The following is a 14,979-nucleotide window of genomic DNA, read 5'->3' as shown; positions in this document are numbered from 1 at the left end:
TTTTTGTGTGAAAAAATATAGCTGAAATAAGCGATTTTGCAGAGATTATGTCCCGCGCTGAAGCTCCCTTGCCGTGGCCCCCGCTAAGTGCAGCTAAAATCAGCTGGATCTAAATAACTTCTGAAGGACTCCGAGCTGCATAATGTTTGTCTGAGTGAGTGTATGAGCATGCACACACCTATAAATAAGGTCCAGGTGTCAAAAAACCGGAGTTGCCCTGTAACACTTAAAAGTCTTCTCTACAGCCCCTCAGCAGCAGCAGCGGTTACACAAGAGGAGAAATAAAAGTTTACAGAACTTCACACTGTTTGCAGGATGTTTTCACAACAGTTAAGTTGTTTACATTATATTTGACTAAAATCTGATAATATTTGGTCGACTAAAACTAGACTAAGACTGACATTCTTGTGGTATTTATTGTCTAAGACTTCAAGGTTTTAGAAGACTTAATTATGAATAAAACCAAATGGTGTGTTATTTAAAAGACTAAGACTAAATTTAAATTTGATGGTAGTTAGGGCACTGGCAAATTGCAAAAGTGACCAAAAATCAGCCAGAAAAGATGTGGAAAAGGAAATGGTCTGAGGCCACCACCTGCAGAATCATTCCTTTGAGGAGGTTGTTTCACTAATTTCCTCTCATTCCCACCTCTTGTCTGTTCCATTTGCACAACAGCAGGTGAAACTGAAACAGAACCCATGTTGCCTCCTTATTGGACAGATTGATCTCCTAGAAGTGTGATTAACCTAGAGTTACATTGTTATGATTATGTGGTTCCTTTATTTTTTCAGCAGTGCATTTTTTGCAGATGTGATTAAAACAGCTGAGTCATTCTCAGATTTGCTAGGATTTTTTTTAAGTATCAAAGGCCATCAGAGTTTACATGACATCCTTTTGGCTCATCAGTGACCTTTCGTATTTACAAAACACAACTGTAACCCGTATTTGAGTGCAGCAGTTTCTGGAGGTCAGACCTACTTGAAATAACGTGAAAGTTTAAAAAAGGAAGAAGAAAAATGCTGGTAGGAGTGAACAGATGCCTCACACTATCTGTCTTTTCAATCTGAAGGATCAGGATGTCAAGAGCTAGCTTTCATGAAAGCAGCAGGGTGTATCTATCAGACTGACATGAGTCATTTGAATGGGCTGTGTCAAAATGTACTACGGATGCAGGATGAGCGATTAAACCAGAAAACAGATTTCCATTCCTCCCCTATCTCTTCTCGGTTATCTCGAGGACTGTGCACCTGACTTTTTCCACTTCAGTGTATGACTGTCTGCAAAATCAAAATGACTCCTTACTGTTCAACCTTCAGGCAAGTGCTCCCAGAATACTGGGAACCATCTGACACTTAGAGGTAGCTTTAAATGCCAGCGATGCTGCGTCTGAACAGCCTTTCAGACAAGAGCTTGTCGGAAACACACACAGGAAAGCGAGTGGGTTACAGTTTGTGACCACAAATTATTGTGTGCAGTTCACGTATCGCTCTGTGTCTTACGGCTATTTTGTCCATCAAACTCTCCGAAAGGTTGCACTTCTCTGTTCAAAGTCAAGTCGAGGTGTTCTTGTTCACACATTTTAGACAAAAGCTTTGACACAGCAAGGTGCAATCAGCCTCAACTCTGCCTAAGTGTTGAACAGTTACCCTGACAAAAGCTTAGTATGAAGTATTTGTTCACTGGCTTGACATTTTGGAGAGAGATCTTTGTAAGGATCTCTCTGTTATTTTCTGTTACCTTGTAAAACTACTGACTTTTCTGCCCTTGGATAAACTCACAAAGCAGCTGCTCTTTGTTTTTTTTAAAAAAACAATCAAGAGTCACATCCAGTGTTTTTTTGTTTTTTAAACCCACATTTGATTAGCTTAGTGAGAAGTTTGTTGATTCTGGTGACCCATAGTGAAAAACCCTATACTCCAGGGATGGGCCTTGGTACATTGAACATATGATGATGATGTGCACATTTCAACACCATTTCCATAGGTTTTATTGGAGTAAGATCTGGGCAGGTTTAGTGGATAAATTCAGATGATTTTATCTTAACAAAGTATGAAGGAAATTTTACAAATCATCGGACTGTTTGGAGAAATAATCATCAACAAGTGTCCTTCACCTTAATTAATGCACTGATCCATCTGGTAAATCTAAAGAACTTATATTTGGTCAGGTAATTTCTAAGAGTAAACAAACATTTTATCAGAACTGAACAATCTCAATGATTCAGTGCATGTCTGTTTTAGGTCAAATTAAAGTTCATATTGTCCAGATTCACACACATCTGCTTCCTCTGTCTGCCTACTGAGGTTTGGAGGGAAAGAGGGAGACTTAGGCCTACAGCGGGGCGTTATATCAGGTCTGGGCAGGATTGACATGGAACCATTTTGGATGCGGGTGAAAAGAATCTTGGGATATAACACATACAGTGGGGAAAATAAGTATTGAACATGTCAACCTTTTTCAGGTCCATAAATAATGATTATGTGGAATTAAGTGCGATAACACAGGAGAAAAGTATTGAACACACTAACTGAGACTCATCTTATACTTAGTGCAGAAGCCTTTGTTTGCGATGACAGCTTCCAGACGCTTCTTGTATGTTTTAACTAATGGCCCACACTGCTCAGGTGTGATTTTGGCCCATTCCTCTGCACAGATTGTCTTTAAATCTTGAATATTCTTCGGTGCCCTCTGGTGAACCCTTTTCTTTAGTTCTTTCCACAAATGTTCATTTGGATTTAAGTCAGGTGATTGACTAGGCCATTTTAACACATTGATTTTCTTTTTTTTTAAACCATTTGAGAGTCAACTTTGCCGTGTGCTTTGGATCGTTGTCCTGCTGGAAGGTCCAGACACGTCTCATCTTCATCATCCTGGTGGATGGCAGCAGATTCATATCAAGAATTTCCCCATCAATGGCTCCATTCATTGCTCTGTTAATTATATGAAGTTTGCCAACACCATGAGATGAGAAACAACCCCATGCCATGATGCTTCCACCTCCAAACTTCACTGTTGGTTCAGTATTTTTTGGGTGATGTGCAGTGCCATTTCTCCTCCAAACATGGTTTGTAGTATGACAGCCCAAAAGTTCAATTTTGGTCTCATCTGACCAGACAACGTTCTCCCAGTATTCTACAGGCTTGTCAAGATGCTGTTTAACAAACTTTAAACCAGCTTCAGCATGCCTTTTCTTGAGGAATGGAGTCTTGCAGGCTGAGCGTTCATAGAGGCCATGGCAGTGGAGTGCATTGCCTATTGTTTTCTCTGTAACAATTGTACCTGCTGCCTCCAAGTCTTTCTGGAGCACTTTCAGGGTGGTCCTTGGCTCGTTGAGTACTCTTCTGACTATCTTTCTGACTCCCTGGTTGAGAGGAGCTCCTGCGCATGGCCTGTTGATGGTAAGGTGGTGCTTCTTCCACTTGTTAATAATGGCCCTGACGGTGCTGACTGGAATATTCAGGTGCTTTGATAGAAGTCTGTAACCAGTTCCATCCTGATGCTGAGCAACAATCAGGTTGTGAATGTCTTCAGAGAGCTCTTTGCCTTTACCCATCATGAGGTGTGTTGTATTTAACTGCTTGGTGAAAAAACAACCTTTGTAATTGGACCATCAATTTGCTCTTGCCCAGTTGATGTTTGACGCGTTCAATACTTGTTTTCCCCACTGTATGGACAGACTTTTCAAGAAAGGAGACTTCATTTTCCATGAACACCAGCATCTCTTGACAACAAGCATGAGTGCACTTGTTGCGGATTCTAATTTCCGTTTTTTCTTTAAACACTAAGTTCCTTGGATAACTTTTTGCAGGATGCAGTAATGAGGTAATGTATTCATTTTCAACTTTACATAAAGACTATAATGAACAAAAATGGTGTAAAAATTATCGTCCACAAAATAAGAAGCCTATGCAGAAGTGCTAAAATCTAAAGCTTGCATAAGTTCATGCAGAACTTGGAGGTCATGCGCCCTGGTGACATCATTAGTGCAGACATCTATCATTGTGCATCTCCTTTCTGAAATTCAACACTTCTTAGAGCCTCATAGGAAAACACAGTAAACATGTTTACACAGACTAAACAAATAAATGTGGTTGTCTGCAGCAGTGCCACTGAGTGAGAAAATGCTGTTCCTCTGTTTCAACAAAAGATATTTTTCTCTGTGCTGCACAAAATAATTAGAGTGTTCCACACGACAGTCTCCTCTAAAACACCAGTAGAGCCAGACACATTTCAGAACCACAGAGGACAAAGGAGCAAACTCGTTTAGATGCAACCTCAGCTTAAGTGCCTGATTTTGATTGAACGAAAAAAAAAAAAAAAAAAGATGTCTGCTGTGTTTAAAACTCAGGGACAGATTAAACTGCCTGTTAGATAATGATACAGTTTGTCAAAGTCTTTTCTGGCCTGTGTGATCTATGACTTTATGGTTTGAACTACCTCTGCATCAGAATAAGACTCTTTTGTTCTCCTCACTCATCCAAGCTTTCAAAGAGAAGTTGGCTCCCCTGCTGTTCAGTCTGAGCTGTATATTTAGAGACACAAATGAAACACTCTTGCAAAACAAGTGGGAACAAACAATCATTTTTCAATTTTGGCCCAACTTTTTTTTTTTTTTTTTTTTTTTTTTTGTATTTTTCAATGCTGAACTTTCCAGAGAATAACCCCAGCTACAGTCTGTGGCTCACAGTCAAAAACAGATCCTGCAGAGCTAAGACTGGCTGCATGTTGGAAGAGGAGAGAAAGCCATTAACCCTCAATTGATTACAAGAAAGGCTTTGAAGCTTCAGATGACCGACCCAGAGCTTCCACCACTCTGAGCAGAACCTCTGCCATCAAGGTCTCATCAGCATCTCCCATTCAGCTGCAGCATACTGGGCTGTTCACGCAGAATCAATGCTCGTTAGGCTGCACGTGGCCACAGCTGTGTGCTCTACTTTCATGCTGGAGTAAGGGAGCTGGGAGTCAGTTTGCTCCAGTGAAAAACAGCATCCACACTGCGCGCTTGACAAAGGCAACCCAACACCCAGACATCACATCACCTCGCCTGTTATCAGCCTGGACCTCTCTCCTCTCTCTAAATATTTGTCAGACAGATCAAACATGAGAGACACTGAGGGACTGACCTCTGACGCATTACAGAGAGGAGGGCAGCAGTTTGACCTTTGCGCATTAACAAATGCACGAAATAGCAGAAACGACATTTTTATTGTTCCTCTGTATCCTGCTGTATGAAAAGCTGCAGGGAGCGTTATAGTATGCGAGAGAAGATATGATATATTTCTTAATTTAAAACAGCAGGTGAAACTGTTCTCCAGCGATTCTCGTGCGTCCGGAGCTCCTTCACTCGTTATTCAAGTAACAAGATGAAAGCACAAACCGCGCGCGTTAGTTCGACCGCACCTGTTGATTGTCTGGCAACAATCTCCTGAAGCTTCAACTCAGTGGTAACAGAAGTTATTACTCTGAAAATCAATACTCTGCGGGGGTATAATTGAAATACCACAGCGCCGAGGAGCGGCTGGACACGCGGATGCACTCCTGCGTAAATGTGTGTGAGCGGCACGTAACTCTCCAGAGGCGCACGGGACTCCGCGCTGGATCTGCTCTGAGCGCGCATTCTGTGTCTGGACACTGAAGATTCATCAAGGCGCGGTGAGTGTGTGACTCCTTCACTATTCAGGGACTGAAATTTAAGAGGATTTCTCGGTGGATGAATAAACAGTCTTTAATATTTTCAGATATTTTCAGAATCTTGGTGCAGCAAATGTAGAGACGCAAACAGATGTATCAGATCTGATTGTAAACATTTTTGCAAATATTTTTCTGCAAAGTTGTTGTTTTTTTAATGATTACACTGGAGTAATGATGATTTAAGCTTTTTCCACATGTGTCCTTGGTGTGTCTTTTCATACATCTGCAGTTTTCATCCGATTATATTCAGCGTCTGCAGACGCTGTGAGAACTGTCCTTATACCTTGAGTGATGGGTGTGTAACCAAGCGGTCAGAGTCTCAGGTGTCCACGGCAGAAGGAATACAGTGGTGATATAACCAGTTTATTTTAGACACCTGCTCGGACTGAAGGACACATTTGTGATCACTCCCTGACGAAAACATCAGAAACTGTGACTCGGAGCTGTCAGTCAGTAGTTCTGCGATTTTAAGACAAATCTCTTAGTGTTAGATTTCGACTCGTCAGCGAAAAATCCCCGATTTACCATCCCGTTGAGATGTAAGATCTTGTCAAAAAATTCACAATATTCACCATTTATACCGCAGTGATGGACGACATTGGTCTAAAAAATATATATATATTAGACGGCTTCGGAAGGCAAGGAAGTTTGATCAACTTTTTATTTATTCCAAGCCCCATATTCCAGTTCCTCTGGGTGATAAGGGTTTAATCAACTGACATCCAGAGCAGTGGCGAAGCTAGACTGTTTGAACAGGGGTGGCCGAATTGGAGCACAAACTTTTGCAGTGGTGGCCAGCATTACACACATTACCTAACCTGAGAAGGTTTATAACCACAGACTGTATAATTAATGGATGTAGTGTTTGCAACATCACTGGTTTGTTTCCAAAAAAATTTTTTTTTAAAGCAAATCAGCTGGAGTGGCCATATTGGAAGTGACATGAGCTCCTTTCTAACAGCTACACGACAGCTGTCAGTCATGTGAGCTGAGCTGTGACTCTGATTGGGAAAACTCATGATCTTTATATCTTCTCAAGAATCAAGAACACTTTACTTGCCATTGCACATGTTTCAGAGCAACAAAATTTCATTTCAGTTTCATCCCATCCAAGAAACATAAAAAGACAGTGACATATAAAGGGGACAGGAGGGGTAGGTGGTAGGACTGGGGGGCACCAGCATGCACAGCGCCCCGTTTAATTAGATGTGAAAAACAGCTGAAACACAAGAGGGCAGGAGAGGGGGGGAAAAGCAAAAACGAGACTAGACTTCTGTAGAGGGGGCACAGTGTGGGGTTAGGAACAAACACCCCAGCACATAAGCACATCATGAACCAATATAACAAAACTCCAAGACTTGCACATGTGGGATGGGAAAGGAGGATCTTCTACACTACTGGGTTAAAAAAAAAAAAAAAAAAAAAAAACCTTGAAAATGTGCCAATAGCGAAATTAGCAATTCAGATGGGAGATGTGTTTTGTACCAGGCTGTAAATAGATTAATTTCTGCAGTGAAAATGGCTTTTTTTTTGGCTTGGTGTGTGTGTGTGACTTCTGGTACTTCTGAAGCCAGCCTCAAGTAGACACTCAAGAAACAGCAGTTCTTAGAACTTCAGCACTGTCTTAATTCTTTAAACAGAAGTTGCTGCTTGGTAATAGCAAATAATGCCCCTCTAGCTAACTCATTCGTTAAATAACTGAAATAATAGGTTATGAAAAAAACCTCATCCCCCTGTAGAGTGTGTGCTGAGAAGGAATGAGCCATTTGGACCCAAGAACCAGGCTGCATTCACATTTATTTCTGCTGTAAAAATCATCGGTTTTAGCTTGGTGTGTGTGTGTGTGTGTGTGTGTGTGTGTGTGTGTGTGTGTGTGTGTGTGTGTGTGTGTGTGTGTGTGTGTGTGTGTGTTTGAATTCATTTTTTTTAACTCTTCCATATTGGTGTCATACTCTTGGACTGGTAGCTAAGGCATAACTCAAAAGGACTGAAACATTAATGGACATTGTGGTTGAATCTGGAGCAGATTGCAGATTTTTTGGTTATCCTGATTTCTAGCAGGTGTTTTTTCAATGAGATTATTTTCTATTACTGTGTTCTTACTGATCAACACCTCTCAGAAAAAATACCCTTTTAGATGTATTTAATTTCTACATGAATATTTTAGCAGGTTTCTACATTCACCATCAAATCTGAAAAGTACATTCAAAGTGCAAAAAAAGCGTTCAAAAAGCGTTCCCACTGAGTGGATTTGTCATTGCTGTGTCAGCTTTTAATTTCACTTAGTATGATGTTATACAGCTACTGTATTCAGCATTGAGGATGCTGCCTCCATTGGGCTAAGTATAGAAATTGAACTGACTGAATTGAATTAGATTGATCCAACACCTCCAGTGGCGCAAACATGAACTGTGTGCAGACAGATAAGAACAGAGTAGATCTGATTCATACTGCTATATAAATAGAGTGAATTCATTACAAGTAAAGCATTCTTGTTGAAACTGTGTGATCAGTCACCAAGAAACTTATTAGAGTGGAAAGCATGGTTGGTGACATATGTTCATTAGCTATGCTGGGTTTGTATATAGGTGTTGATTAGGGAGTGACGCATGTTTCTAAACACATACAGTCATGGAAAAAAATTATCTTCAATTTCTTGTTCATTTGATGTCTGGAACAACATACGGCCCATTTGTTTATACAAATATAATCATTACAAAAATAGCTCCCAAGAGCTTGATTCAAGGGCTGATACCTTGCCATTTTCTGTGGTTTTCTTAATAACCAAAATCACTTAAGTCATCTTACTTTACCAGCAAAGGCATTGTACAGTCAAAAACAGTGCTTTCAGGCTTTCCATGCTTTTATTTCTGTCTGTTTTAGTCACATAAAACACACAGAAGTTAGCACTTGATTGCATAACCGGTGTTTTGATGACTGCAGCCATGCATCTCCACCAGCTTCTGACACTGTTGTGCTGTCACAGCAGTCCATCCCTGCTGCAAAAAAAATCAAACAGATCTGATCTTTTGGGCTTGTGGCTCTCCATTTTGAGTTTGATGATGTTCCACAGGTTTTCGATTGGATCAAGATCTGGTGATCGAGTTAGCTAGGTTTGAATGTTCTGGTTCTCCATCCAGGCTTTAAATGATCTTGCCTTGTGACAAGGGGCATTGTTTTGTTGAAAAATCCAGTTATTTGAGCAGAAATGAGTTTCCCAGCTGATGGAAATGACTGTTTTCAAGACTAGCCCAGTGCGCGACCTGGTTCATTCACTCTTCACACAACTGCATTTGTCCAGTTCCACCCACACTGAAACAACCCCATGTTTTACTGTGGGGGCAAGACAGTCTGGTCCCCCAAGCTTTTAAGTTGGACATCAACTCAAATTGGATTCATCACTGAAAAGCACCTTCTCCCAATCATCAACAGTTCAATCCTTGTGACATCAAGCACAGAGTAACCAGATTTTCCTCTGCCTCTTGTTCATGAAGGGCGCCTTCCATAGATTTTTCTGTTGCTAAAAGCATCATTTTTTGTTGGCTGCTGTCTGTTTAGCATTGGCTTTATTCACTGGCTTAATTATTTGTGGCACCCAACAGATGCGTTCTCTGTTGGTGACCATTGTTGGCAAGCAATGTCTTAAAGGTGCTGTCATTTGTCCCTCTTACAATCTCTAGTTTGCCTGCTTCTCATTATTAGAAACAGTTTGGTACACACATACAGTATAGTCTAGTGTAGCTGACACTCCTTCAATCCTTGTGATCTCTAGCTCAGTGTAACCAGGCTTTCCTCTGCCTCTCGTTCATGAAGGGCTTCTTCCATGCCCTGTGCCACTTCAGATCAGCTTCAAAAAGTCGGTTTCAAACCATCCTTGCTGAATGAGTGGCACTTCTCGACAGTGCCCACTCATTTTTAAGGTTCCCGGGGGTCTGACGACGATTCCTGACACAGGAACGGATCAGTGCACACTCATCTCGAGGGGTAGAAAGTTTTCGAGGGGTTTTCTGCCTCTACCAGCTAGAAATTTGGGAGTACCCTGTTCAGCTTGCTTTTTCTCTGCATAATAAAGGGCTGTCTGAGAGACCTTCACTTTAATGGCTACCTGTCTCCCACTCATGCCAATTTCTAGCAGTGCCAGGATAACTGCCCATGTGGCTTTGAATAATTGTTTTGCTTTAGGCGTCATGTGAGAGCTGACAACTTCTGAGATGTGCTACAGCTTGAATGTAAGCAGGAAAGCACTCTTAGCCTTTGCATGTGCAGTGCTTCTTATAATATGAAATGGCCTCTTATATAGCCTAAGCTTAAGCATGTCAAATAGAGCATAAAATATTAGGTATTTTTGTCATGTTCATTTTTATTCTTCAGGTAATATACCTTTAGTGGTACCAGACACTAAAATGAACAAGAAATTGAAGAAAACAAAGGTGGTCTGATAATTTTTTCCATGGTTTTTCCAGGTTGATATCAGCCACCAGGACATGGAGGGTACAGGCAGTGGCTGGCAAGCTGAGCTCACCCCTCCCTGCGTGGTTCTGAACGAGCTGAACATGAACAACAGCGATCAGGTCTTTGAGGTGGCTCTGCAGAACGGCTCCTCCAAGCGCAGCAGCCCTCAGTTTGTCGGCGTGGAGCTGCTCCAGTCCTTCAAGCTGCTCATCATCCCCTGCTACACCCTTGTGGCTCTGGTGGGCGTCTTCGGTAACTACCTGCTCCTTTACGTCATCTGTCGCACCCGCAAGATGCACAACGTTACCAACTTCTTCATCGGGAATCTGGCCTTCTCGGACATGCTAATGTGCGCCACGTGTGTGCCCTTCACGCTGGCATATGCCTTCAACCCTCATGGGTGGGTGTTCGGCCGCTTCATGTGCTACCTGGTGTACCTGATTCAGCCTGTGACCGTGTACGTGTCGGTCTTCACTCTCACTGCTATTGGAGTGGACAGGTAGGTGTTGATGAGCAAATAATGATGTGATGCAAACACTTGATTGACTGACCGCCTTAGGAATTCTGCTGAGCAACCACCATCATAGTGAATAACTCTGGTTACATGTGCTGCACTGATGTTCAGATTTATCAGACATAACAGCTGTTAACTAATTTTCTCCTTTCACAGGGCGTCAAAAGAAACTTTAGCATTGTATAACTTTATGAAAAGAGGGTTCAGAAGGCTGCAAAGTAGATCTTCCTCAGCTCTTTACACCGAGCCCTTTCAGTTTTTCTCAGTGTGATGCAGGCCGGATAAAGAACGTATAGGTTCTAATTAGACTACCAAAGTGTTTTTGCAAGACTCTAAGGATTCATGTCTGAATACCGAGCTTTGTGCTTCAACCTTGCATGCAATGGCAGAGCTGAATTAGATTTTTCTGTAACTAAAAGCATCCTTTTTTGTTGGCTGCTGTCTATTTAGCATTGGCTTTATTCACTGGCTTAATTATTTGTGGCACCCAACAGTTGTGTTCTCTGTTGGTGACCATTGTTGGCAAGCAATGCCTTAAAGGTGCTGTCATTTTTTTCCTGTACAATCGTCTCTAGTTTGCCCTCTTCTCATCATTAGAAACAGTTTGATACACACATACAGTATTATCTGATGAAGCTGACACTTCCTGTTCCTGTGTAGATACTATGCCACGGTTCATCCTCTGAAAAAGCGGATCTCTGTCTTGGCGTGCACTTACCTCCTGTCTGGGATCTGGCTGCTGTCCTGTGGTCTGGTGGCCCCCGCCGTGGCTCACACCTATCATGTGGAGTTTAAGACTGAGGGCTTCACCATCTGTGAGGAGTTCTGGATGGGTCAGGAGAGGGAGCGTCTGGCCTATGCGTACAGCACCCTCTTCATCACGTATGTCCTGCCCCTGTCAGCGCTCTGCATCTCCTACCTGTGCATCTCTGTCAAACTGAGGAACTGTGTCGTTCCCGGACACCACACCCAGAGCCAGGCTGAGGCCCAGCGCATGAGAAAACGCAAGACCTTCCGGCTGGTGAGCCTGGTGGTGGCGGCGTTTGGTGTGTGCTGGATGCCCATCAGTGTGTTCAACGTTCTGCGAGACATTGACATTGACCTCATTGATAAACGCTACTTCCTGCTCATTCAGCTGCTCTGTCACCTGTGTGCAATGAGCTCCTCCTGCTGTAATCCATTCCTCTATGCCTGGCTGCATGACCGCTTTCGTGCCGAGTTGCGTAAAATGTTCACATGCCGCCGTCGCATCGGAATCTCCGCCAACAATTGCGCCACAGCCAGCGTGGTTCTGTGAAGCTGTGTTGTCTTGGTTTGTCTACTTCTTTGTGTTTACACTCCTGTCATTCTGCTGATGTTCATACAGAAATAGAGAGGTGTAGGTTTGTCAAGCTGTGTTAACAACACAAGATTTGTCTCTGGACCAGGGACTTCTGAGGGACTCTGCTTTCTTAGGACAGGAACCAATAAATCTCAGAAGCACCTTCCATTAAAGTTAGAGCTTTTTAATGCAGGATCTCTGGAGTAAGCCTTACAGCAGTGATATTTGTGAATGTTGTGGTAAGGTCTTGTGTCCTTTAATGCTTGATGTCCCTAAAGCCTGACCTCAATTTCAGGGTGCTTGTCATCAGCTCTTTGCTGTTGCTAGGTTACAAAGTTGTCCGGTGGCACTTCTACTTATGCCTCCCATTAGGTCTGTTTTATAATGCTCTGCATGCTCCAATTTACCTTCACTCAATCACCTTTCATTAAAAACAAAAGGTTGAGATCATGTTTCAGAGTGTGCTGGAGCTCTTGACCTGGGAAAAAAGTGGGTGTGGTTATTTTCTTGTCTGTATGAACCTCAGCCACTGTGGTGACAAGCTTGATCTCAGAAGTCCCGCCTCTTCTTGTGTTTGATTGGCTGATGAACAAGAAGCGACACTCAAAAGCAGAGAGGTGGTACAGACATCAGCTGCTGCTTTGGGGGTTTTGGGGCCTAAGATGCTGAGCAGGATTCAATTTGAAAAGCATTAAAATTAAAGGCTTTAATGGACACAGCCCCTAAAGCTTTGGCTTTTTATCACAGATTAATGATTTGATGAATCTTCAGATATTCCCAACTTGGAGGGAGCACAAACAATATTGGTCACAATATTAAATCCAAACTTTGTCTTAGAATAGCAGCTAAGAGAGAATATATAACTGCTTTGATATTTATATGACATTAGGTCACTGAGGATAAACAGTCCCTTTCAGTTATGCTACTTAGATCTATGTTTTTGTGTTGTTTTGTTTGTTACGTTATGTTTTTCCCAACACCACTCGATACAATGTCACATCAGGATCTCTGCTTCTCCAGCCCTGCCTCTGCACAATTCCTAGTAGTAGGGGGTTAAAGAACCAGACTGAGTGATCTGACACAAGCACCTTTTGAACGAAGTACAGAGACACTGCCATCACTCTCTCCCTCTCTCTGTAGCTCCCTCCACCTGTCTCATATTTAATTTGAAAAAAAAAAAAGAAGATGCACAAAGAGAGAGCAGCAGGACGTGGAGCGTGGAAGATAATTACACACTGAAGTGACTGTGAAATATAACTCTGCTCCTCAGCATGGCAGTTCCTCTGAAGCTCTACTATTTGTCAGTTAAAAACAAGAACTAGACGGCAGACTGGAGTTTATGATTACAGAGCAAAAAAAATCAACAAACAAAAATAAAAGCTTTAAAAGCTTTAAGAACAAAAACAGCTCATTGAGCTTTGACTCAAAGAAACCACATTGTTGATACTATCAGTTTGAAGCCTGAAGACAAAAATACTGTTGTTCACGAAGACCTTATAGAGTACTCTTACCGTGCACTGTGAAGTTCTGGTTTTTGTTTCAACACCAAACAAAAAATGATTTCATCAGCAGCAGAAAGACCAGATCTATCTGTTTATTCCACATCCTCTATTACTGTAAAGTTTTGCTCATAAGACAGAAAATGATGCTAAGTGTCTGAGTCCATTCAATCCTCATTCTCCACTTCTTTCTTCTCAGTAACGTACAGGAGTGAGCTACAGCCAGGCAACATTAGGAGCTTACCGGCTAGCGGGTAAATTTATAACAAAGCTGTAAAATTTATAGTGACTCAACATGTCTCCTGTGTCAGTTTAACTCTCTTTGTCAAAATAAGTGACGCATGCTGCATTGCATAGATCATGCTTTTTATTTATGCTACACTGCTAAAGTTGTGCTAACCTAGCTTAAGTTACTCCCTGTCTGTGGAACTGAACAAACAGGGAAATGCACATTACTCTCTTAAAGGGATTCTTATTCAATGCAGCTCTGCTTGATGCTAACATATGAGGGAAACTGCATTGGTATGCTAATGTTAGCATAGATGGATAAAACTTTGTGCAGAACTTGAAATTTCAAGAAACATATCACATTTACTCTTTATAAACAATACTGAGAACTCCATATTTGGAAATACTAATAGGCAAGTGTTTTCCAAGCAGGAAGATAAACTACGGCAAGCTGAAGGTTTCAGACAACTCAAACCATTGCAATGAGTTGTCTGACATAAAGTTGACAAAGAATTGTAAAATAGTGCAATGTTCTGCCTGTATTCTTAAATGAATGTTATTTTATATATATATATATATATATATATATATATATATATATATATATATATATATATATATATATATATATATATATATATATATATATAATTTATTTTTATTTTTTCAAATTATTCAGCTGATTAATCGGTTACCAGACATTTTTTGACCCCCCCCCCCCCCCCCCCCCCCCCCCAAAAAAAAAAAAAAAAAACTATAAAAACTATATCACAACAAAAAGGTTTTTTTTCTGCTTTCTATCATTAAGCAGCAGCGGCAGACTGCAGCAGACTGCAGAACTAGTAATCAAACTTTGATCTGCTGATCTGCTGGAGTTCTCTGTTAAGTTTGAAAAGAACTCTTTCAATTTTCAAAAGCGAGGAAAAAAGAAATGTTTCAATTTGCCAGACACTGTTACTCAGCCGGTGGAGAATTGAAAATGTTGGTAACTGTTTGCTGTAGTCGGTACAGCAGCAGGCAAGATGCCAAGTGGATTGATTGGGAAAAACGACAGTACCCCTGCTGAGAATAATGAGTGATCATGTCATGCAGTGTAACTGTGAGCCTCACAGATGTTTTAAAACAGGTAGTTGTTAGAGGAAACAGAAAAACATGCCAGGCCTGTGCTCTCTGTGTTTGTTATGTGGCTCCTTCTTTAGTTTTATGTTCCTTTGGATTTCTGTGTCAGAACACTCCTACCTCTTATCTCATTTGTGAAAGTAGATGATCCCATT

The 14,979-nt window shown here is 41.5% G+C and overlaps 1 protein-coding gene across 1 annotated transcript; it reads left to right on the top strand.

Moving 5' to 3' along the window:
* The first annotated feature begins 5,363 nt into the window (after positions 1–5,363).
* On the top strand, positions 5,364–14,252 carry prlhr2a (prolactin releasing hormone receptor 2a). Its single transcript, XM_074670695.1, has 3 exons — positions 5,364–5,652; positions 10,155–10,642; positions 11,318–14,252. The coding sequence occupies exons 2-3, from the start codon at positions 10,176–10,178 to the stop codon at positions 11,952–11,954; spliced, it is 1,104 nt and encodes a 367-aa protein (XP_074526796.1). The 5' UTR covers positions 5,364–5,652; positions 10,155–10,175; the 3' UTR covers positions 11,955–14,252.
* The last annotated feature ends 727 nt before the right edge of the window (positions 14,253–14,979 follow it).

This window comes from Halichoeres trimaculatus, unplaced genomic scaffold (genome assembly GCF_033239565.1).
Source record: "Halichoeres trimaculatus isolate MK-OKI-2021-1 unplaced genomic scaffold, fHalTri1.1 fHalTri1_scaffold_5, whole genome shotgun sequence".
Taxonomy (NCBI): domain Eukaryota; kingdom Metazoa; phylum Chordata; class Actinopteri; order Labriformes; family Labridae; genus Halichoeres; species Halichoeres trimaculatus.
This window is presented reverse-complemented; position numbering and strand designations above follow the sequence as displayed.